The sequence below is a fragment of the Mauremys mutica genome, chromosome 13 (assembly GCF_020497125.1).
Source record: "Mauremys mutica isolate MM-2020 ecotype Southern chromosome 13, ASM2049712v1, whole genome shotgun sequence".
Taxonomy (NCBI): Eukaryota; Metazoa; Chordata; order Testudines; family Geoemydidae; genus Mauremys; species Mauremys mutica.
In genome coordinates this window covers 27,933,395-27,948,317 of record NC_059084.1, presented here as the reverse complement: position 1 = coordinate 27,948,317, position 14,923 = coordinate 27,933,395, and the positions used below count along the sequence as shown (strand labels likewise).

At 47.8% G+C, this 14,923-nt stretch overlaps 1 protein-coding gene across 4 annotated transcripts in view; it reads right to left on the bottom strand.

The window, feature by feature from the left end:
- NECAB3 (N-terminal EF-hand calcium binding protein 3) overlaps nucleotides 1–14,923 on the bottom strand; it is a 131,844-nt gene that overhangs the window by 86,719 nt on the left and 30,202 nt on the right. For all 4 annotated transcript variants that reach the window (XM_044986670.1, XM_044986672.1, XM_044986669.1 and 1 more), the window contains exons 2-3: nucleotides 7,327–7,351; nucleotides 3,035–3,143 (exon numbers count right to left, since the gene is read on the bottom strand). In XM_044986670.1, coding sequence (XP_044842605.1) covers nucleotides 3,035–3,143; nucleotides 7,327–7,351 — 134 coding nt within the window. The remainder of the gene's footprint in view (nucleotides 1–3,034; nucleotides 3,144–7,326; nucleotides 7,352–14,923) is intronic.

The window sequence follows — 14,923 nt, the reverse complement described above, 5'->3', positions numbered from 1 at the left end:
ATGCCGGATAACTGCCTCCCCCCATCCACTAGGCCAGTAGCCCTGTCAAAGAAGTTAATTGGGTTGGTTTGGCATGATTTGTCCTTGACAAATCCATGCTGGCTATTCCTTATAACCCTCTTATTCTCTAGGTGCCTACAAACTGATTATTTAATTATTTGTTCCAGTATCTTTCCAGGCATCAAAGTTAGGCTGACTAGTCTATAATTCCTCTTTCTTCCCCATTTGAAGCTATGTTTGCCCTTCTCCAGGCCTCTGGGACTTCACCCATCCTCCATGTAGAAGATAATCACTAATGGGCTGGTGCTCTGCCATAGGCTTCCTGTGTGACGCTGGGCCTGCGCCTGAGTTCCCCATCTGCACCAGGGAGATAACAGCCACGCACAGCCTGATGGGGGTGTGTGAGGACAACATTAGAGATTGTGAGGTGCTCAGATACTGCGGCAGTGGGGGGTCATATAACGAGCATAGAGAGATCTTCTTCTGGTCTTTCATTCCTTACCAATAAAATCAGCGCTCATTTAAACTCTCATGGCAAACTTCATTATGGTCAGCCATTTAAAACACTCTTCATCCACTGGGCTGGCTCTGCAGTGCCTCACACCTGTACTAAGTGGGTGTCAAACACCACCCAATCAGACTGCAAGCTGCACAGCATGCAGAGGGCACTGTCTTTGCAGCCTGTCAATTGTATGAGATGGCTTAAGCAGGTGGAACCCCCTTTACTGTTTGCTTTGATAGCCACTGGTAAATAAGTGAGATCCATCCTTTCACCTGAAGATCTCCTTGAGAACCTGCTGATTCCATACCCAGGGAGTGTCAGGGAGACTGATTCAAATGCCAGAGCCCCGCAGGGTGCTAATCTGCCAGATAAACTCAGACTAAGCCACCATCTCTATAGTTATTTCTACTCTCTGAGCTCTGGCAGTTCAACACATTCCAGATCCAAGCATCCGCACCAGAACAGGAACAATTTCACAAGTCATCCTGCCTGAGTGGTTCAGCCATGTTGCGTCTGAGCAAGGATGCAGCTTGCGGGCTGGTTGCTCACTTTAAGTTTCACAGTCTCACCTCCAAGACAAACAGGTCTAATGCAAAAGCTGTCATTTCCACCTGAAAGCTGGCTAAGGGGAGAAAAGTCTGCTGGAGATGACAGAGCAGAAAACCAGCAATCAGGCTTCTGACAACGGAATCCCCCTTGGAGCTCACAAGTCTGTGCAGCTGCTAGGCAAAAATTTGAACAGACTCTAATCTCTGGTAATACAAACACGGCGGTGGAAGCTGTCACCGCTCATGCTAAACCCTGTGTTCCATATGCTGGAGACCCTGCAGAATGGTGGAAATGGAAAGACAGCAGGCACCCGAATCTTGCTACTACCATAACCCAGGGCGGCGGGGGAAGGGAGGTTGTCTTCCTCTGCAGCCCGAGGCACAGTCAGTTGCAGGTTTAAACTAGTTTAAACGGTGGATTCTCAGTAACTTGAAATCTTTAGACCATGGTTTGAGGACTTGAGTAACTCAGCCAGAGGTTAGGGATCTATTACTGGAGTGGGTGAGTGAGGTTCTGTGGCCTGCGATGTGCAGGAGGTTCGACTAGATCAGGGGAAGGCAACCTATGGCACAGGTGCCGAAGGCGGCACACAAGCTGATTTTCAGTGGCACTCACACTGCCTGGGTCCTGGCCACTGGTCCGGGGGCTCTGCATTTTAATTTAATTTTAAATGAAGCTTCTTAAACATTTTAAAAACCTTATTTACTTTACATACAACAATAGTTTAGTTATATATTATAGACTTATAGAAAGAGACCTTCTAAGAACGTTAAAATGTATTACTGGCCCGTGAAACCTTAAATGAGAGTGGATGAATGAAGACTCGGCACAGCACTTCTGAAAGGTTGCCAACCCCTGACTAGATGATCATCATGATCCCTGCTGATCTTAGAGTCTATAATGCGGTTAAGGCAAAAGAGACTTAGATTTAGTTCCTGGCCTTGCAACAGACTTGGAGTTAGGTGCCTACTTACCTTTGAGGATCTGGCCTTCGTCTTTCTGTGCCTCTGTTCCCTGTCTTACTGCAGGGAAAACTGCGTTAACTCAACGGGACGGGGGAAAGTAATGAATGTTTGTGAGCTATTGAGATACCATGACAATGAAAGCGTTGGAAAGAGATGACAGATTTTCTGGTCTCTCTTCCCAGCAGTCTGAGACTCTGCTTGCTTGTGCTGAGGATCTACTCAGCTCAGAGAGTCCGGCTGCTCCCAGATGGTGTAGAAAGCCTAGGGCCAAATTCCTCCCTGGTGCAACTCTGTTCATTTAAGTGGATGTATGCCTGGGATAAAATTGGCCTCCATCATTTTAAAAAGTGCAGTTTGTCCTTACTCTGGTTCAAACATTAAATACAGCACTTCCATGCCATCTGGCTGTACGTTGCGTAGAACGATACAGTAGGGCAGGCTTTGATCTCTGTAACAGTGGAATTCTGGAGTAACTCTACTGTTCTCCAGCCTATAGAAATCAGAATTCAGCTCACTATTTTCATTGAAAGTAGCCTCAATTCTCAGTCACTCTAAATCCCATATGAAGCCCCTTTATGCTGACAGGGTGGGGTAAAGCGGCCTTTATGTAAATAAGAAATGAGGTCCCATGTGTCACTGACACCACAGAATTGTCATTGTTTTGATCCCATTGCATGCGTCTATCTCGGCTCTAATACAGTTTTACGATGGTGCATATTTCTGAAACAGATTTTTAAACTGCAAACCAATGTAACATAATTTTAAATGGATGTTGCTTGGAATGAATTCACATAAATCTGATAGTGATTGTCCCCAAATGTCTGACTCTGCAGCCACATTCATATCTGGTATTCAATGAATTTTAATATCTGACAATTCCACGATGTGGATTTATCTCATGCCTAATATTTATTGCAGAAGTTTATTTGCACAAATCTCCAAATGTCACCCTATCCACAAACAATGGAGTTTTAAATCCTGCTTCACATCCTCTTGTCTAGGACATTATAGTACTTACTCTGAATGATGCCTGTCAATTCCACTGAACAGCTCCCACAGCTCCTCTGAGCTTAAAATACCATCAGCAAAATAGTTCTTAAACTCTTCAAATGACAGCTTGCCATCATCTGCATGTAAATAAAAGGAGAGGAATAATTATACAGCTGCAAAGAGAAGTGAATCAGGCCATGTAAAGTCTATACAAGAAGAGTGGGCTGACTGGGAGTGTTCTGGATGGTCACAGACATTTCAATGGAACCACATTCCATCAAAATACACAGGGCTGTCAAAACAGAAATACATGATGAAATCAAGTTGATTTCCCCAGAATTTTGTTTTGGAAGAGACTCAAGGAAAAAGAGCCCTGATACTGTCAAAACATCCCAGTGACATTTGGGGAAGGAAACATTTTGATTTTGCATTTTGAAAGAACTTTTCATTTCCCATTTGTTTACATTATAAGACAAACACATTTTTAAAGGTGAATTTTGTCAAAACAAAACTTTTGAAGTGAACTGAAACAAAAATTGGGCCGGGGGGGTGGGGGGGTTTCCTTCAGAGTGTTTCAAAGTTTTCAGTTATCACCATACACTAAACCCACCAACCCAAATGAGACCAAAGTATTAAGCCCCCAGTTCTCTCTCCGATTCAGAATGAAGTCAGATTTTGCAATCTACAATCCTTCACCAAGCAGAGCTTTTGTTCTCTGCACAGCTCTAATAATAAATAATAATAACACCGCTTAGTCCTTCTATAGCTCGTTCCAGGCGAGGCCCACAAAGCATACCACAAGCATGCAGTAATTAGCCTCCCAAAATGCCTGTAGTTCAGTATTATCATCCCATTCTAAGAAAGGAAAATCTAAGGACCAAATCCCTGACACTGAGATCTGCTGGGCTAGTGACAGTCTCCCAAAGGAAGCTGCTGAAGCCCCATCCCCGAGGGCATTTCAAACTAAGCTTGACAGCAAACTCGTGAAGATTTTCAAAAGGGACAGGTGATTACGCACGTCTGTCTTTAGCAGTCCAATGTGAGGCGCCTTAAAGGGGGCTGCTTTTCAGAGGACAAGGGCGCAGCATATCAGTTGTCTCACAGTGGGTTCCTAAGAACTGAGATTCCCCAAATCACTTGCCACAGGTGAAAATCTTGGGCTAACCAAAGCAAAGGGAATAACCCAGCTCAGAAAGAGGAATTAGGAGGAGGGCTTAACAGGCTTTTGGCCTCTGAATTCTATGCCTTGATTCCCCTCTCACTCATACCACTGTAGAGCAACATTTGCCAAAGAAACCAGAGGGGCTATACCTGTGTAACGCTGGTGCAAGTGAGTGGCAATTCAGATGAAGAAATAGAGAAGTTACCATGAGTCAGTGGACGTGCCAGGAACAGAACCCCGGGCGTCCTGAACCCCAGACCCTACCTACTAGTGGTCACATCTTGAGGGAGCCGGCATATTATTATCCAAACTGGAGTTTAAGAAGGATGCCAGGGCTAACACCCAACTCTTGCAAAAAGTGTCATGGGACGCATCAGGCACACAAGTGATTGTTATCCTCTGCCTTGCTACAGGGCTGCCCGGGGGGGGGGGGGGGCAATTGGGGCAATTTCCCCCAGGCCCCCACGAGAATATAGTATTCTATAGTACTGCAACTTTTTTTTTATGGAAGGGGCCCCCGAAATTGCTTTGCCCCAGGCCCCCTGAATCCTCTGGGCGGCCCTGCCTTGCTGTATAACAGTGGAAAAGAGTAAAATACGGTTCTCCCCCTTCTATGCCAGCAAATGCAGCAACCAGATGCTGCTTGGCAAATGATCAGAGAAAGGTAACAGCCAGGAATCCAGTTGTGGGGGCAGGGGATCGGAGCCCACAGCTCCCCTTTGAATGTGGCTCTGAGCCCTTTGGCTGCTGTTGCTACAAAATGCATTTGTAAGGCAAAGTCTCCTTTCCCCACCTTGTCAGGGCCACTCAGCAGAGAGATTTCCGGGAGGACACTTGACAGTACAAGAATGAGGAGAACTTGTGGCACCTTAGAGACTAAAAATTTTATTTGGGCATAAGCTTTTGTGGGCTAAACCCCACTTCATTGGATGCATGCAGTGGAAAATACAGTAGGAAGATATATATACACAGAGAACATGAAAAAATGGGTGTTGCCATACCAACTCTAACAAGACTAGCCAATTAAGGTTGGACTATTATCAGCAAGAGGAAAAAAACTTTTGTAGTGATAATCAGGATGGCCCATTTCCAACAGTTGGCAAGAAGGTGTGAGTAACAGTAGGGGAAAATTAGCATGGGAAAACAGTTTTTACTAAACCTTGACACTACATGGTTCATCTCTTAAATACAGACATATTCCCATCAGAGTCCAGCCGACATAGCCAGCAGCTTCCAGCTGCTGGGGGTGGGTGTGATACTGCACCCCATATTCATCATAGTAATATTATTATAATATAATTATGATGCATTTTGTACAAGATAAGTCATGTGAGGTGTGATTGGAAAAGTTATGATTTGCTGAATATGATTATTCTATTTGTATTCATGTATCATTTTTGTATCTGAAGTTATAAATACTGACTATGTATCTGTACTTCAAATGTACTACACCTGGGTAATGCCCACTAGACAAGATGCTTTCAGTCTAGATCAGGGATCGGCAACCTTTGGCTTGTGGCTCGCCAGGGTAAGCACCCTGGCGGGCTGGGCCAGTTTGTTTACCTACCACGTCTGCAGGTTCGGCCGATCGCGGCTCCCACTGGCTGCAGTTCGCTGCTCCAAGCCAATGGGGGCTGCAGGAAGTGGCGTGGGCTGAGGGATGACAAGGCAGGTAAACAAACTGGCCCGTCCTGCCAGGGAGCTTACCCTGGTGAGACGTGTGCCAAAGGTTGCCGATCCCTGGTCTAGATAGCTAGTTGGAAAGGGCCTATTCAGGGCAATGAGCCATTAGGGAAAACAGTAGGCCTTAGGAGAAGCTTATCTCCTACCTGGTGAGTTCCTGGGAACACTCCAGACAGCCTGTAAGTAATGGCTGCTATGACTCTACAAGGACATGTGACCAGGCCACATGATTCTGGAGTCCATCTTGGGATGTCAGTATTTTTCCACAAACCAGTCTGGGAACCAAGTTTTGAAACAAAGGGTTCCCACCATATGCTAAAGCTATATAAGGCAGGGAGTGACATCATCTGTTGTTTTTCACTCTCTACACAAGAAGACTCCTAGAAACACCTGAGGAAAAAAGACTGAACTGGGGGAAGTGCTGGACCCAGGTTAAAGGGATTTCTAGCCTGTCTATGAAAACCTGAAAAACCCAAACTGTAAAGCTAATGCAGCTTGTGCCTTAAGAATCTACAAGTCTGCCTGTACCATCAGTTAGGGTGAGAATCTGCTATTCATATCCAACCTGTCTAGTATATTAAGCTTAGTTTGTGTTTTTGTATATTTGCTAGGTAATCTGCTTGGATCTGTTTGCTATCACTTACAACCACTTAAGATCTATCTTTTGTAGTTAATAAATTTATTTTATGTTTTAATCTAACCCAGTGAGTTTGAAGTGAAGCGTGTGGGAATCTTAGCTCAGAGAGGCTGTTGCATGTTTCTCTCCACATTGAGGGGGAGGCGAACTGGATAATAAATTCATATTGGTCGGGGTTTTGACCAGGGCAGGACGATACCCCTCTGGGGTCCTAAGCTAGAAAGCTGGCGGTTATTTTGGCTGTAGACTGTCTTTTGTTGGTTCACATGCAGTGGCTGGTCAGAGACCCTACATGTAACTGCAGCTGGGTGCGTCCCTACCTGTGTGGATGCTGGTGGAAGTGTAAGACCAGGAGTGTGTCTGCAACTTGTCACAGCAGCACAGTGTGACAGGGAGCCCAGGCTGGTGGGTCAGAGGGCTCTACGGTACCCCAGTTCCAGGTGGCGCCCCAGGGGGAACCAGTCACAGTGGGTTCGCTTTGCTGGATGGCTTCTTGTTCCTCTCTGGCTTTGGGGCAAATCTTCTGCATTGTGGAGCTGGTAGGATGGTAACACATTGGGCTATGTGGCTTGTCGTGTTCTATTTTCCCCCAGGGCAGATGGGCAATGACCTGGGGGGAGATGGGGGTTCGCCTTCCCTGCAGCAGGTCATTTGCCAGGATTATCTGGGTAGATCTCACTTAAACATCTCCCTGACATTGCCATTTCTGTATTTTTCCCTATGGGAAAAATCCTGAGACCCACTTTATTGGCAGACACCTCCATAGGGAAAGAACTAAATCTACTTTCCTACAGGCAGCTTGGGAACAGGGATAAGATACAGTGTCCTGAGTACTCACCGTTCTTGTCGGCTCGTCGAAAAACCTGAAAAGAAAAACACAGAACGTGTTGTAACAACACTGGGGATAGAGGGCATCGTCTTTTCGTTCCTGTGTGAGACAGAAAAGCACCAATCCCTGCTGCAGAGCAAATGAAGACACTCAATTTGCAGACCCCTAACGAGGCGCAAATCTACCCAAATGACTAGGGGTATGGCTACACAGCAGTGCCAAGGGCCGTGGCTCAGGCTAGCCACCTGAGTATGTGCCAGCAGCTGGCCAGGATTGTACCTGGGGTGGCTAGCTCAAGCCACAGCCTATGCCACTGCAGCCACAATGCTACTTTTAGAACACCAGCTGGAGCAGGGCTAGCATGTATCTGCCTGCCCTCACGGGGATGCAGCTCCCTGCTGCTGTGTAGACACATCCTTGGAGTGTTAATTACCAATGTGGGATGGGTTTGCTCAGAGGAGATTTTCCTTTGCAAACTATTCAAGCTGTTTCTCTCCTCCAATCTACAGAGCCCTGAGGATGCCTGTCTATGATTTAGCAAACTCCAGCATGTGCACAGAGCATCGTTTTGTTCCTCCGCTCGCTTTAGAGTAGCGAGCATGGAGGGATCCAAACTAGAAAAGACCAGATTGCAGCATGTGGCCTGCAACGTGCAACAAGCACGTGACCATGGTTGTTACTTCAAAGCCTTCAATGTTTCAGCTCCTTTAAACAAAATAATTACCATGATACCTAGCTCGTATAGAGGGATTTTCCCTCAGTAGATCTGAAAATGTTTTACAAAGGAAGTCGGTATCATTGTGCCCATTTTACAGAGAGGGAAACTGAGGCACAGAGCAGTGATTCACCCATGGTCACTCAGTCAGCTGTGGAGCCAGGAAGAGAACCCAAGTTTATTGAGGCCCATTCCAGTTCAGTGCACTCTCCACCAGGCCACACTTGCTTAAAAAGACAACAGCGTTAAGCACTTAGTGCAGCACCTCCCGCCTTTCACCTATCAGAAAAATCTCTGAGTAACAGCACTAAGGAAATGGGACTTCCTTTCCCTATATGATCTTCCTTAACAGCAGCACGCCCAGCAGCAAAACTCCTCCCCCGTGGTGAGGGCAGAGCAGTAGCTGATTCTGTGCCCACTACAACATGCATTTAAGAGTCATTCTGGGTATGATGAAGGAGCTGGTTACAGAAAGTCAGTTTTCTGGCTAAAGTAATTCTGGATAATGGGGTAATCTGTTTCTTTGTTTCACGTCTGATACAATTTGTACTGATTTCTTTTGAGTCTGATGAAAGAATATGGATAATACTAGGCAGGAGGTGGAAAATAAATTATCACTTGCTTTGACCTGCCACCCACACACCTCAAAAGCAGATGAGCTGAGCTAATGTTAAGGGGATCTCCCTCCATGATTCATTCCTCTGGGATTGGCTGATAATCAGTACACACCTGGCTGACTTCAGATGAATTTAGGAGGTTACAGTCTATCCTGTTCATTTGTAAGTTACACCAAAGATGCTGCAGTGTTATAATGTGCTGGGCTGTGAGTGCTCACAGCTGTATTGTGTTCGAGAGGTTATATCTGTTCAAAGCTTGTGTGACTTTTAGTCACATTATAATGAAAACGTAAAAAGGGAAATAACTACACTGAGAGGCAGTCACTTCACAGGCTGTGCTCCTCGGTAACAAAACAGTGTTAGAAGTCCTGTCCAAACGGAACAGACCTATGATCCATTCCATGTGATAGCCCACCGTGGGCCATACACAACAGATCAATGTCCCATTCTGTCAGCTAGCCCACCGTGGGCCATACACAACAGATCAATGGCCCATTCTGTCAGCTAGCCCACCGTGGGCCATACACAACAGATCAATGACCCATTCTGTCAGCTAGCCCACCATGGGCCATACACAATAGAGCAATGGCCTATTCTATCTGCTAGCCAACTTTGGGCTACACCAGAGCACACCAATGACCCATTCCATCAGCTATCCCATGTTGGGCCATAAAAGAGCAGACCAAGGACCCATCCCATTGGCTAGCCCACCTTGGGACATACACAATGAATTAGTGACCCATTCCGTCGGCTAGCCCACCTTGGGCCAGACCAGACCAGACCAGACCAGACCAAGGACCCATTCTGTCAGCCATCCCACCTTGCGCCACACCAGAGCAGACCAATGGTCTATCGAATCCACAACTCTGTGTCCATCAGTGTTCAGTTCCTGGTGCTCCAGAGGAGGATGTAAAAGCCACGTAGCTCCCTCAGTTGGGCAATACCAGCCATGGGGGGAATTGTTTACCATATGCTATCTAACTAATCATCCCCACCACCACTTCCTGCAGCACAGTCCCTGGGTGTCTCCTAGCCCTGCCCTCCTCGTCTGGTGGAACCCGATTACAAGGGGGCTGCTAGTCGGAAGCTAGTCAAAGAGAACTGAAAGTCAAAGGTGGGGAGACTAAAATCTGTAGATTTGTCCTGGAGGTTACTGGAGCCTCACAAAATACTGTCAAGGGAAATAGAGAGCAGAGAGGCAAGGTATAAAAACAGCTTGGTTACTTGGTGAAAGGGGTTATTCAAACTGAACAGTGATCGGTCTGAAAATGGAAATCCAGCTTCAGTGCAGCCAGTAGAAAGAAGCGTAAACTAGACTGTAAGTTCCTTGGGGCAGGGAACATTTTTTATTTAGTGTGTGCACAGGACCTAGCACAATGGGGTCCTGGTCGAGGCTGGGCCTGCGAGGTGCTAACACAGTCCAAATAACTAGCGATGGACTGGAGACTCTCAAGGCTTTATAGTAAGTGTGATTTGGGGGTGTGTGTGCATGACTGTGTGTTGTGCTGGGAGAATTGTGTTGATTTGTGCGCAGCCTGTGCTATGCTATGAGATTCGTGCTGATTTGTGCAGGTGCAAATCAGGGGTGTGTGAAATGAGGGACGATGTGTTTGTGGTATTGTGTGTGCTGGTTGTGTTGTTGTGTGGGTGGTTCTGAGGAACTGTGGCAGCTGGCCCATCTGTGCAGTCTCTCATACAACCTCTGATACCATCATGGACTAGGACTCTTGGCATGGCAGAGACACATGCCATGATGTTGCAGGGGTATAATGTGTAAAGTTAAGATGGCTGAGAACTTAAAATTGGACAGTAACAGGCCACGAAACCCAGTGATGGGGGAACCCAGTGATACTCGGAACAAAAAGACTCTCAGCCATGCTGGTAGCTGCTTCCACCACTTCACACTGACTCAGACATTCCAGGCTTCGGAGTGACACACAGTGAGAAGCCCGGAATCTCATTGTAGAGACAATAATAATACTGAATAATGGCAGGTGAAAAGTCAAAGGGAAAGTAGGAACCGGGCTCAGAGGGAAGTTGAAATAAGTTTTCAAAAGAACCCAAGTGATTTCACTGCACAAGTCATGTTGAAAGTCAATAGGTCTCGTGCTTCTAGTCACTTAGGTGCTTTTGCAAATCTCACTCTCTGATATAAAAACAAATAGCAAAAAACCCATCAAGTACCTCAGAAACAGGAGGCCGGTGAAAGAATCAGGGGTCCAGCTGGGTCAACATGAGGTGAAAGAAGCAAATAAGGTTGCTTCAGAGAAGATAAATGATTTCTTTGCATTGCTTTTTCCCACCCAGCACATTGGGAGTATACCTACCCTAGACCTTCTTGTTTCTGGTAGTTGGTAGAGACAGAGGAGGTGGTGCTGAAACAAACTGATACACCAAAGAGCAGCATGTCCCCAGGAACGGATGGTATCGTCCATGAGCACAGACAGTACACAAGAACAAGCAGCTGAGCTGCTAACAAAAATGTGGAAACACAAAACTGCAAGGCTGACAGGGACCTCAAGAGGTTGTCTAGTCCAGCCCCCTGCACTGAGGCAGGAACAAATAAACTCAGACCTTTCCTGACAGGTGCTTGTCCAACCCGTTCTTAAAAACCTCCAATGATGGGGATTCCACAACCTCTCTAGGCAGCTTTAACTATCCTTATAGTTAGAAAGTTCTTCCTATTATCTAACCTAATTCTCCCTTGCTGCAGATTAAGCCCATCACTTCTTGTCCTACTGTCAGTGGATATGGAGAACAATTGATCCCTGTCCTCATTATAACAGCCCCGTAGAGGAGAACACTCACCAGCAGTGTCACATTGGGGTCAGGTTGGGGTGTGGCAGGTTGCCTTCCTCCCGGGCATTCCCTTTCCTCACTATATATCTGCCACATGGAGGTCTGTCATTTCAGTCGCTCAGCCCCCTGGCTGGGTCACGTATTCAAGGCCAGCCCTTTTGAGGTACACAGAGTCCAATGACGCAGCTATCTTCAGAAGTGAGAAAGGGGCTTCAGGGCTTCCCCCCTGGGGTTGGAGTTTTAGGGTCTGGATCCTTGCACCTTTAGGATCTTCCCCACTTAGCGTCTCAGCTGAGGGATAGACCTCTGTAGTTATCCCCTCCGTAGGCGCTGGTAGGGGATCCCAGGTACACCTTCTCCACCGGGCACCGATCCAGGGCCCAATGGTAGGCAGGTAAGATCTGCACCTTGGGTTCTACATAGCTGCTTTCCTAGATCAGCTATGTAGAACCACAAAATGGCCACAAAATTAAAGTTCCTGATGTTCAAACATCACCAGTCCCTCCTTTGCAGGCTTGGTTGGGTCAGTATCTCCAAGCCTCAGGCACCATGAGCTCGCGGGGTGCTCCTCCCCCAGGGTTCAGAGCACAGGGCTGCTCCCTTCCCCCGTCTACCTGCTTCTCAGGTGCTCTGCCTCCCTTTTAAAGCTCCATCTCCAACATGTGCAGGTTTTCCAGGAGTGGCCCCGCCCAGGGCTGCCCAGAGGATTCAGGGGGCCTGGGGCATAGCAATTTCGGGGGCCCCTTCCATAAAAAAATTGCAATACTATATTCTCGTGGGGGTCCCTCTGGGGCCCAGGCAAATCGCCCCACTTGCTCCCCTCCACGGGCAGCCCTGGGAAAAATAAACCTTCCGCATCTCGGCACAAACCCAGTTTTGAGAAAACTTCTTTACAAGGTATCACTGGTTCTCAGCATCAGTTAGTGCTAAAAGGCACTAAAGCTCATTAAAAGGGTTTTCCGTCAAAACTTTTTTTGGAACGAAAACTAGGGGTTTTTAAAAAGCAGAAAAAATCACGGACAACGTCTGCTTTCCTTCAAAATTTGTTGTGGTTTTTTTAATTGAAAAGCTGAAATTAGTCTGCCAAAACCTGAATATGGTTTGGGGTTTCAGAAGTGTGTGGCCAAATATTTGCTGCTTGCTGTGTTTGATTGTTTAAAGAAACAATAAAAAATAAAAAATTCTGCTTAAAAAAAATCCAAAACTTTTGAACCATCTCAGCTTGTGACCAAACGCCTGAGCCCATCCAGTCAGAGATTTTTCCAGGTTTCTGATACTCTGCTGGCTTCTTTGACTCATATCTGTCTCCATAACTTTGGGTTCAGTTAGGTTAGAACATAAGAACAGCCATACTGGGTCAAACCAAAGGTCCATCCAGCCCAGTATCCTGTCTACCGACAATGGCCAATGCCAAGTGCCCCAGAGGGAGTGAACCTAACAGGTAATGATCAAGTGATCTCTCCCCTGCCATCCATCTCCACCCTCTGACAAACAAAGGCTAGGGACACCATTCCTTACCCATCCTGGCTAATAGCCATTAATGGACTTAACCTCCATGCATTTATCTGTTTCCTAGAGACTGGCTCCATGGGGTCCCTCACAAACTGGAAACGGTTACTGTGGGTTTGTCTTTAGTATATCTTGTGTACATACTCCACGAACTGAGCATTTGAGTTTGTTCCAGAATCTGGGATGAGCCTATGTTGTGAAAACCGATATGCTCAAAATAGTACATGCATGTGAATGGACAAAGGGTGTTAACATTAAATTAACCCAGAGGTTCTCAAAATGGAGATCGGGACCCCTCAGGGGGTCACAAGGTTATTACTGGGGGTCGCGAGCTGTCAGCCTCCACCTCAAACCCCGCTTTGCCTTCAGCATTTATAATAGTGTTAAATATATAAAAAAGTGTTTTCAATTTATATGAGGGGGGGAGGTGTCGCACTCAGAGGTTTGCTATGTGAAAGGGGTCACCAGGACAAAAGTTTGAGAACCACTGAATTAATCCCTCTGAAGCCTCAGGGAATGCGGGGGGGGAGGGGGAGTCTCCCTTGGTAGGGTTGGGAAGGAGGTAGGTGGTGTAGGATATTGCTCTTCTCATGTGATCCCTCCCCCAGTGGCTAATTTTAAATGAAGCTACCCTCCCATGACATGAATCTCCCTAGGGCACTGAAATTAAATATAGACTATAATTTGGCATTTGAGAAGTGAAAGGGATGGTAGCCCTAATGGAAAAGCTAACAGCTTGGCTCTTCTGCAAGCCTCAAACTGCTGAATGAGCTTTAGGGTAGGGAAGGCTGTGCCTCCCAAACAGCCTGGCCCTGCCCCCTATCTGACCCCCACCCACATCCTGCCCCCTGACTGCCCGCCCCCCCTCAGAATCCCCGACCCATCCTGTTCCTTGCCCCCTCACCATCCCCCAGAGACCCCCACCACCACCCCAGAACCCCACCCCTGCTCCCTGTCCCCTGACTGCCCCGACCCCTATCCACCCCCTCACCCCCCCCGCTGAGTCCTGACAGACCCCTGGAACGCCCACAAGCCAACCCCCCCGTTCCCTGTCCCCTGACCACCCCCTCAACCTCTGCCCCCTCCCTGTCCCCTGACTGTCCCTGGGACTCCCTGCCCCTTAGCCAACCACCCCCCCCCGGCCCCTTACCCCTGGCTCCCCCCTCACCTGGAGCCTCAGCGCGTCGTATCCAGAAGCTTCCCTCGACAGCTGCAGCATGGCTCCGGCGGGGCTCCTGAGCTCCTCCCCGCTCAGAGCCGCGTGGTAAGGGGGCAGGGCTGCGAGCTCCAGCAGGGCCTGAGTTCCCTCCGCTCAGCCTGGAGCTCGCAGCCCCACTCCCTTACTCTGAGCAGGGAGGGGCTCAGGCCCCGCCGGAGGCACGCTCTGCCCCTGTTCAGGGACGGTCCTGGATGCGCTGAGGCTCCAGGAGAGGGGCGGAGGCGGGGTCGGGCCAGGGTCGGGGCGGGAGCCTCACCCGTTCTCTTGGGGGCCCCTGTGGAGCCCGGGGCGTGGGGCAAATTGCCCCACTTGCCCCCTCCCCCCCCCAGGGCGGCCCTGTCTGGGCCCAGAGCTGCTCCTTAATCCCTTCTTCTCCAGTGTGGTGTTTATACACCCCAGCCCAAGCCCTCAACACTAAACATGTCCAGTGTTTTTAACCTTTCCCCATTGGTCAGGTTTTCTAAACCTCTCATCAGTTTTGAGGTTCTCCTCTGGCTCTCTCCAGTTTGTCCACCTCTTTCTCAAAGTGTGGTGCCCAGAACTGGACACAGCACTCCAGCTGAGGCCTCACCGGTGCTGAGTAAATGGAACAATTATCTTCTGTGTCTTACATATGACACCCCTGTTACTACAGCCAAAAATGACATTGACTGCCTTTTGAGCAACTGCGTCACTTTGTTAATTCATATTCAACTTGTGATCCACTATAACCCCCAGATTCTTTTCACCAGTACAACCACCTAGCCA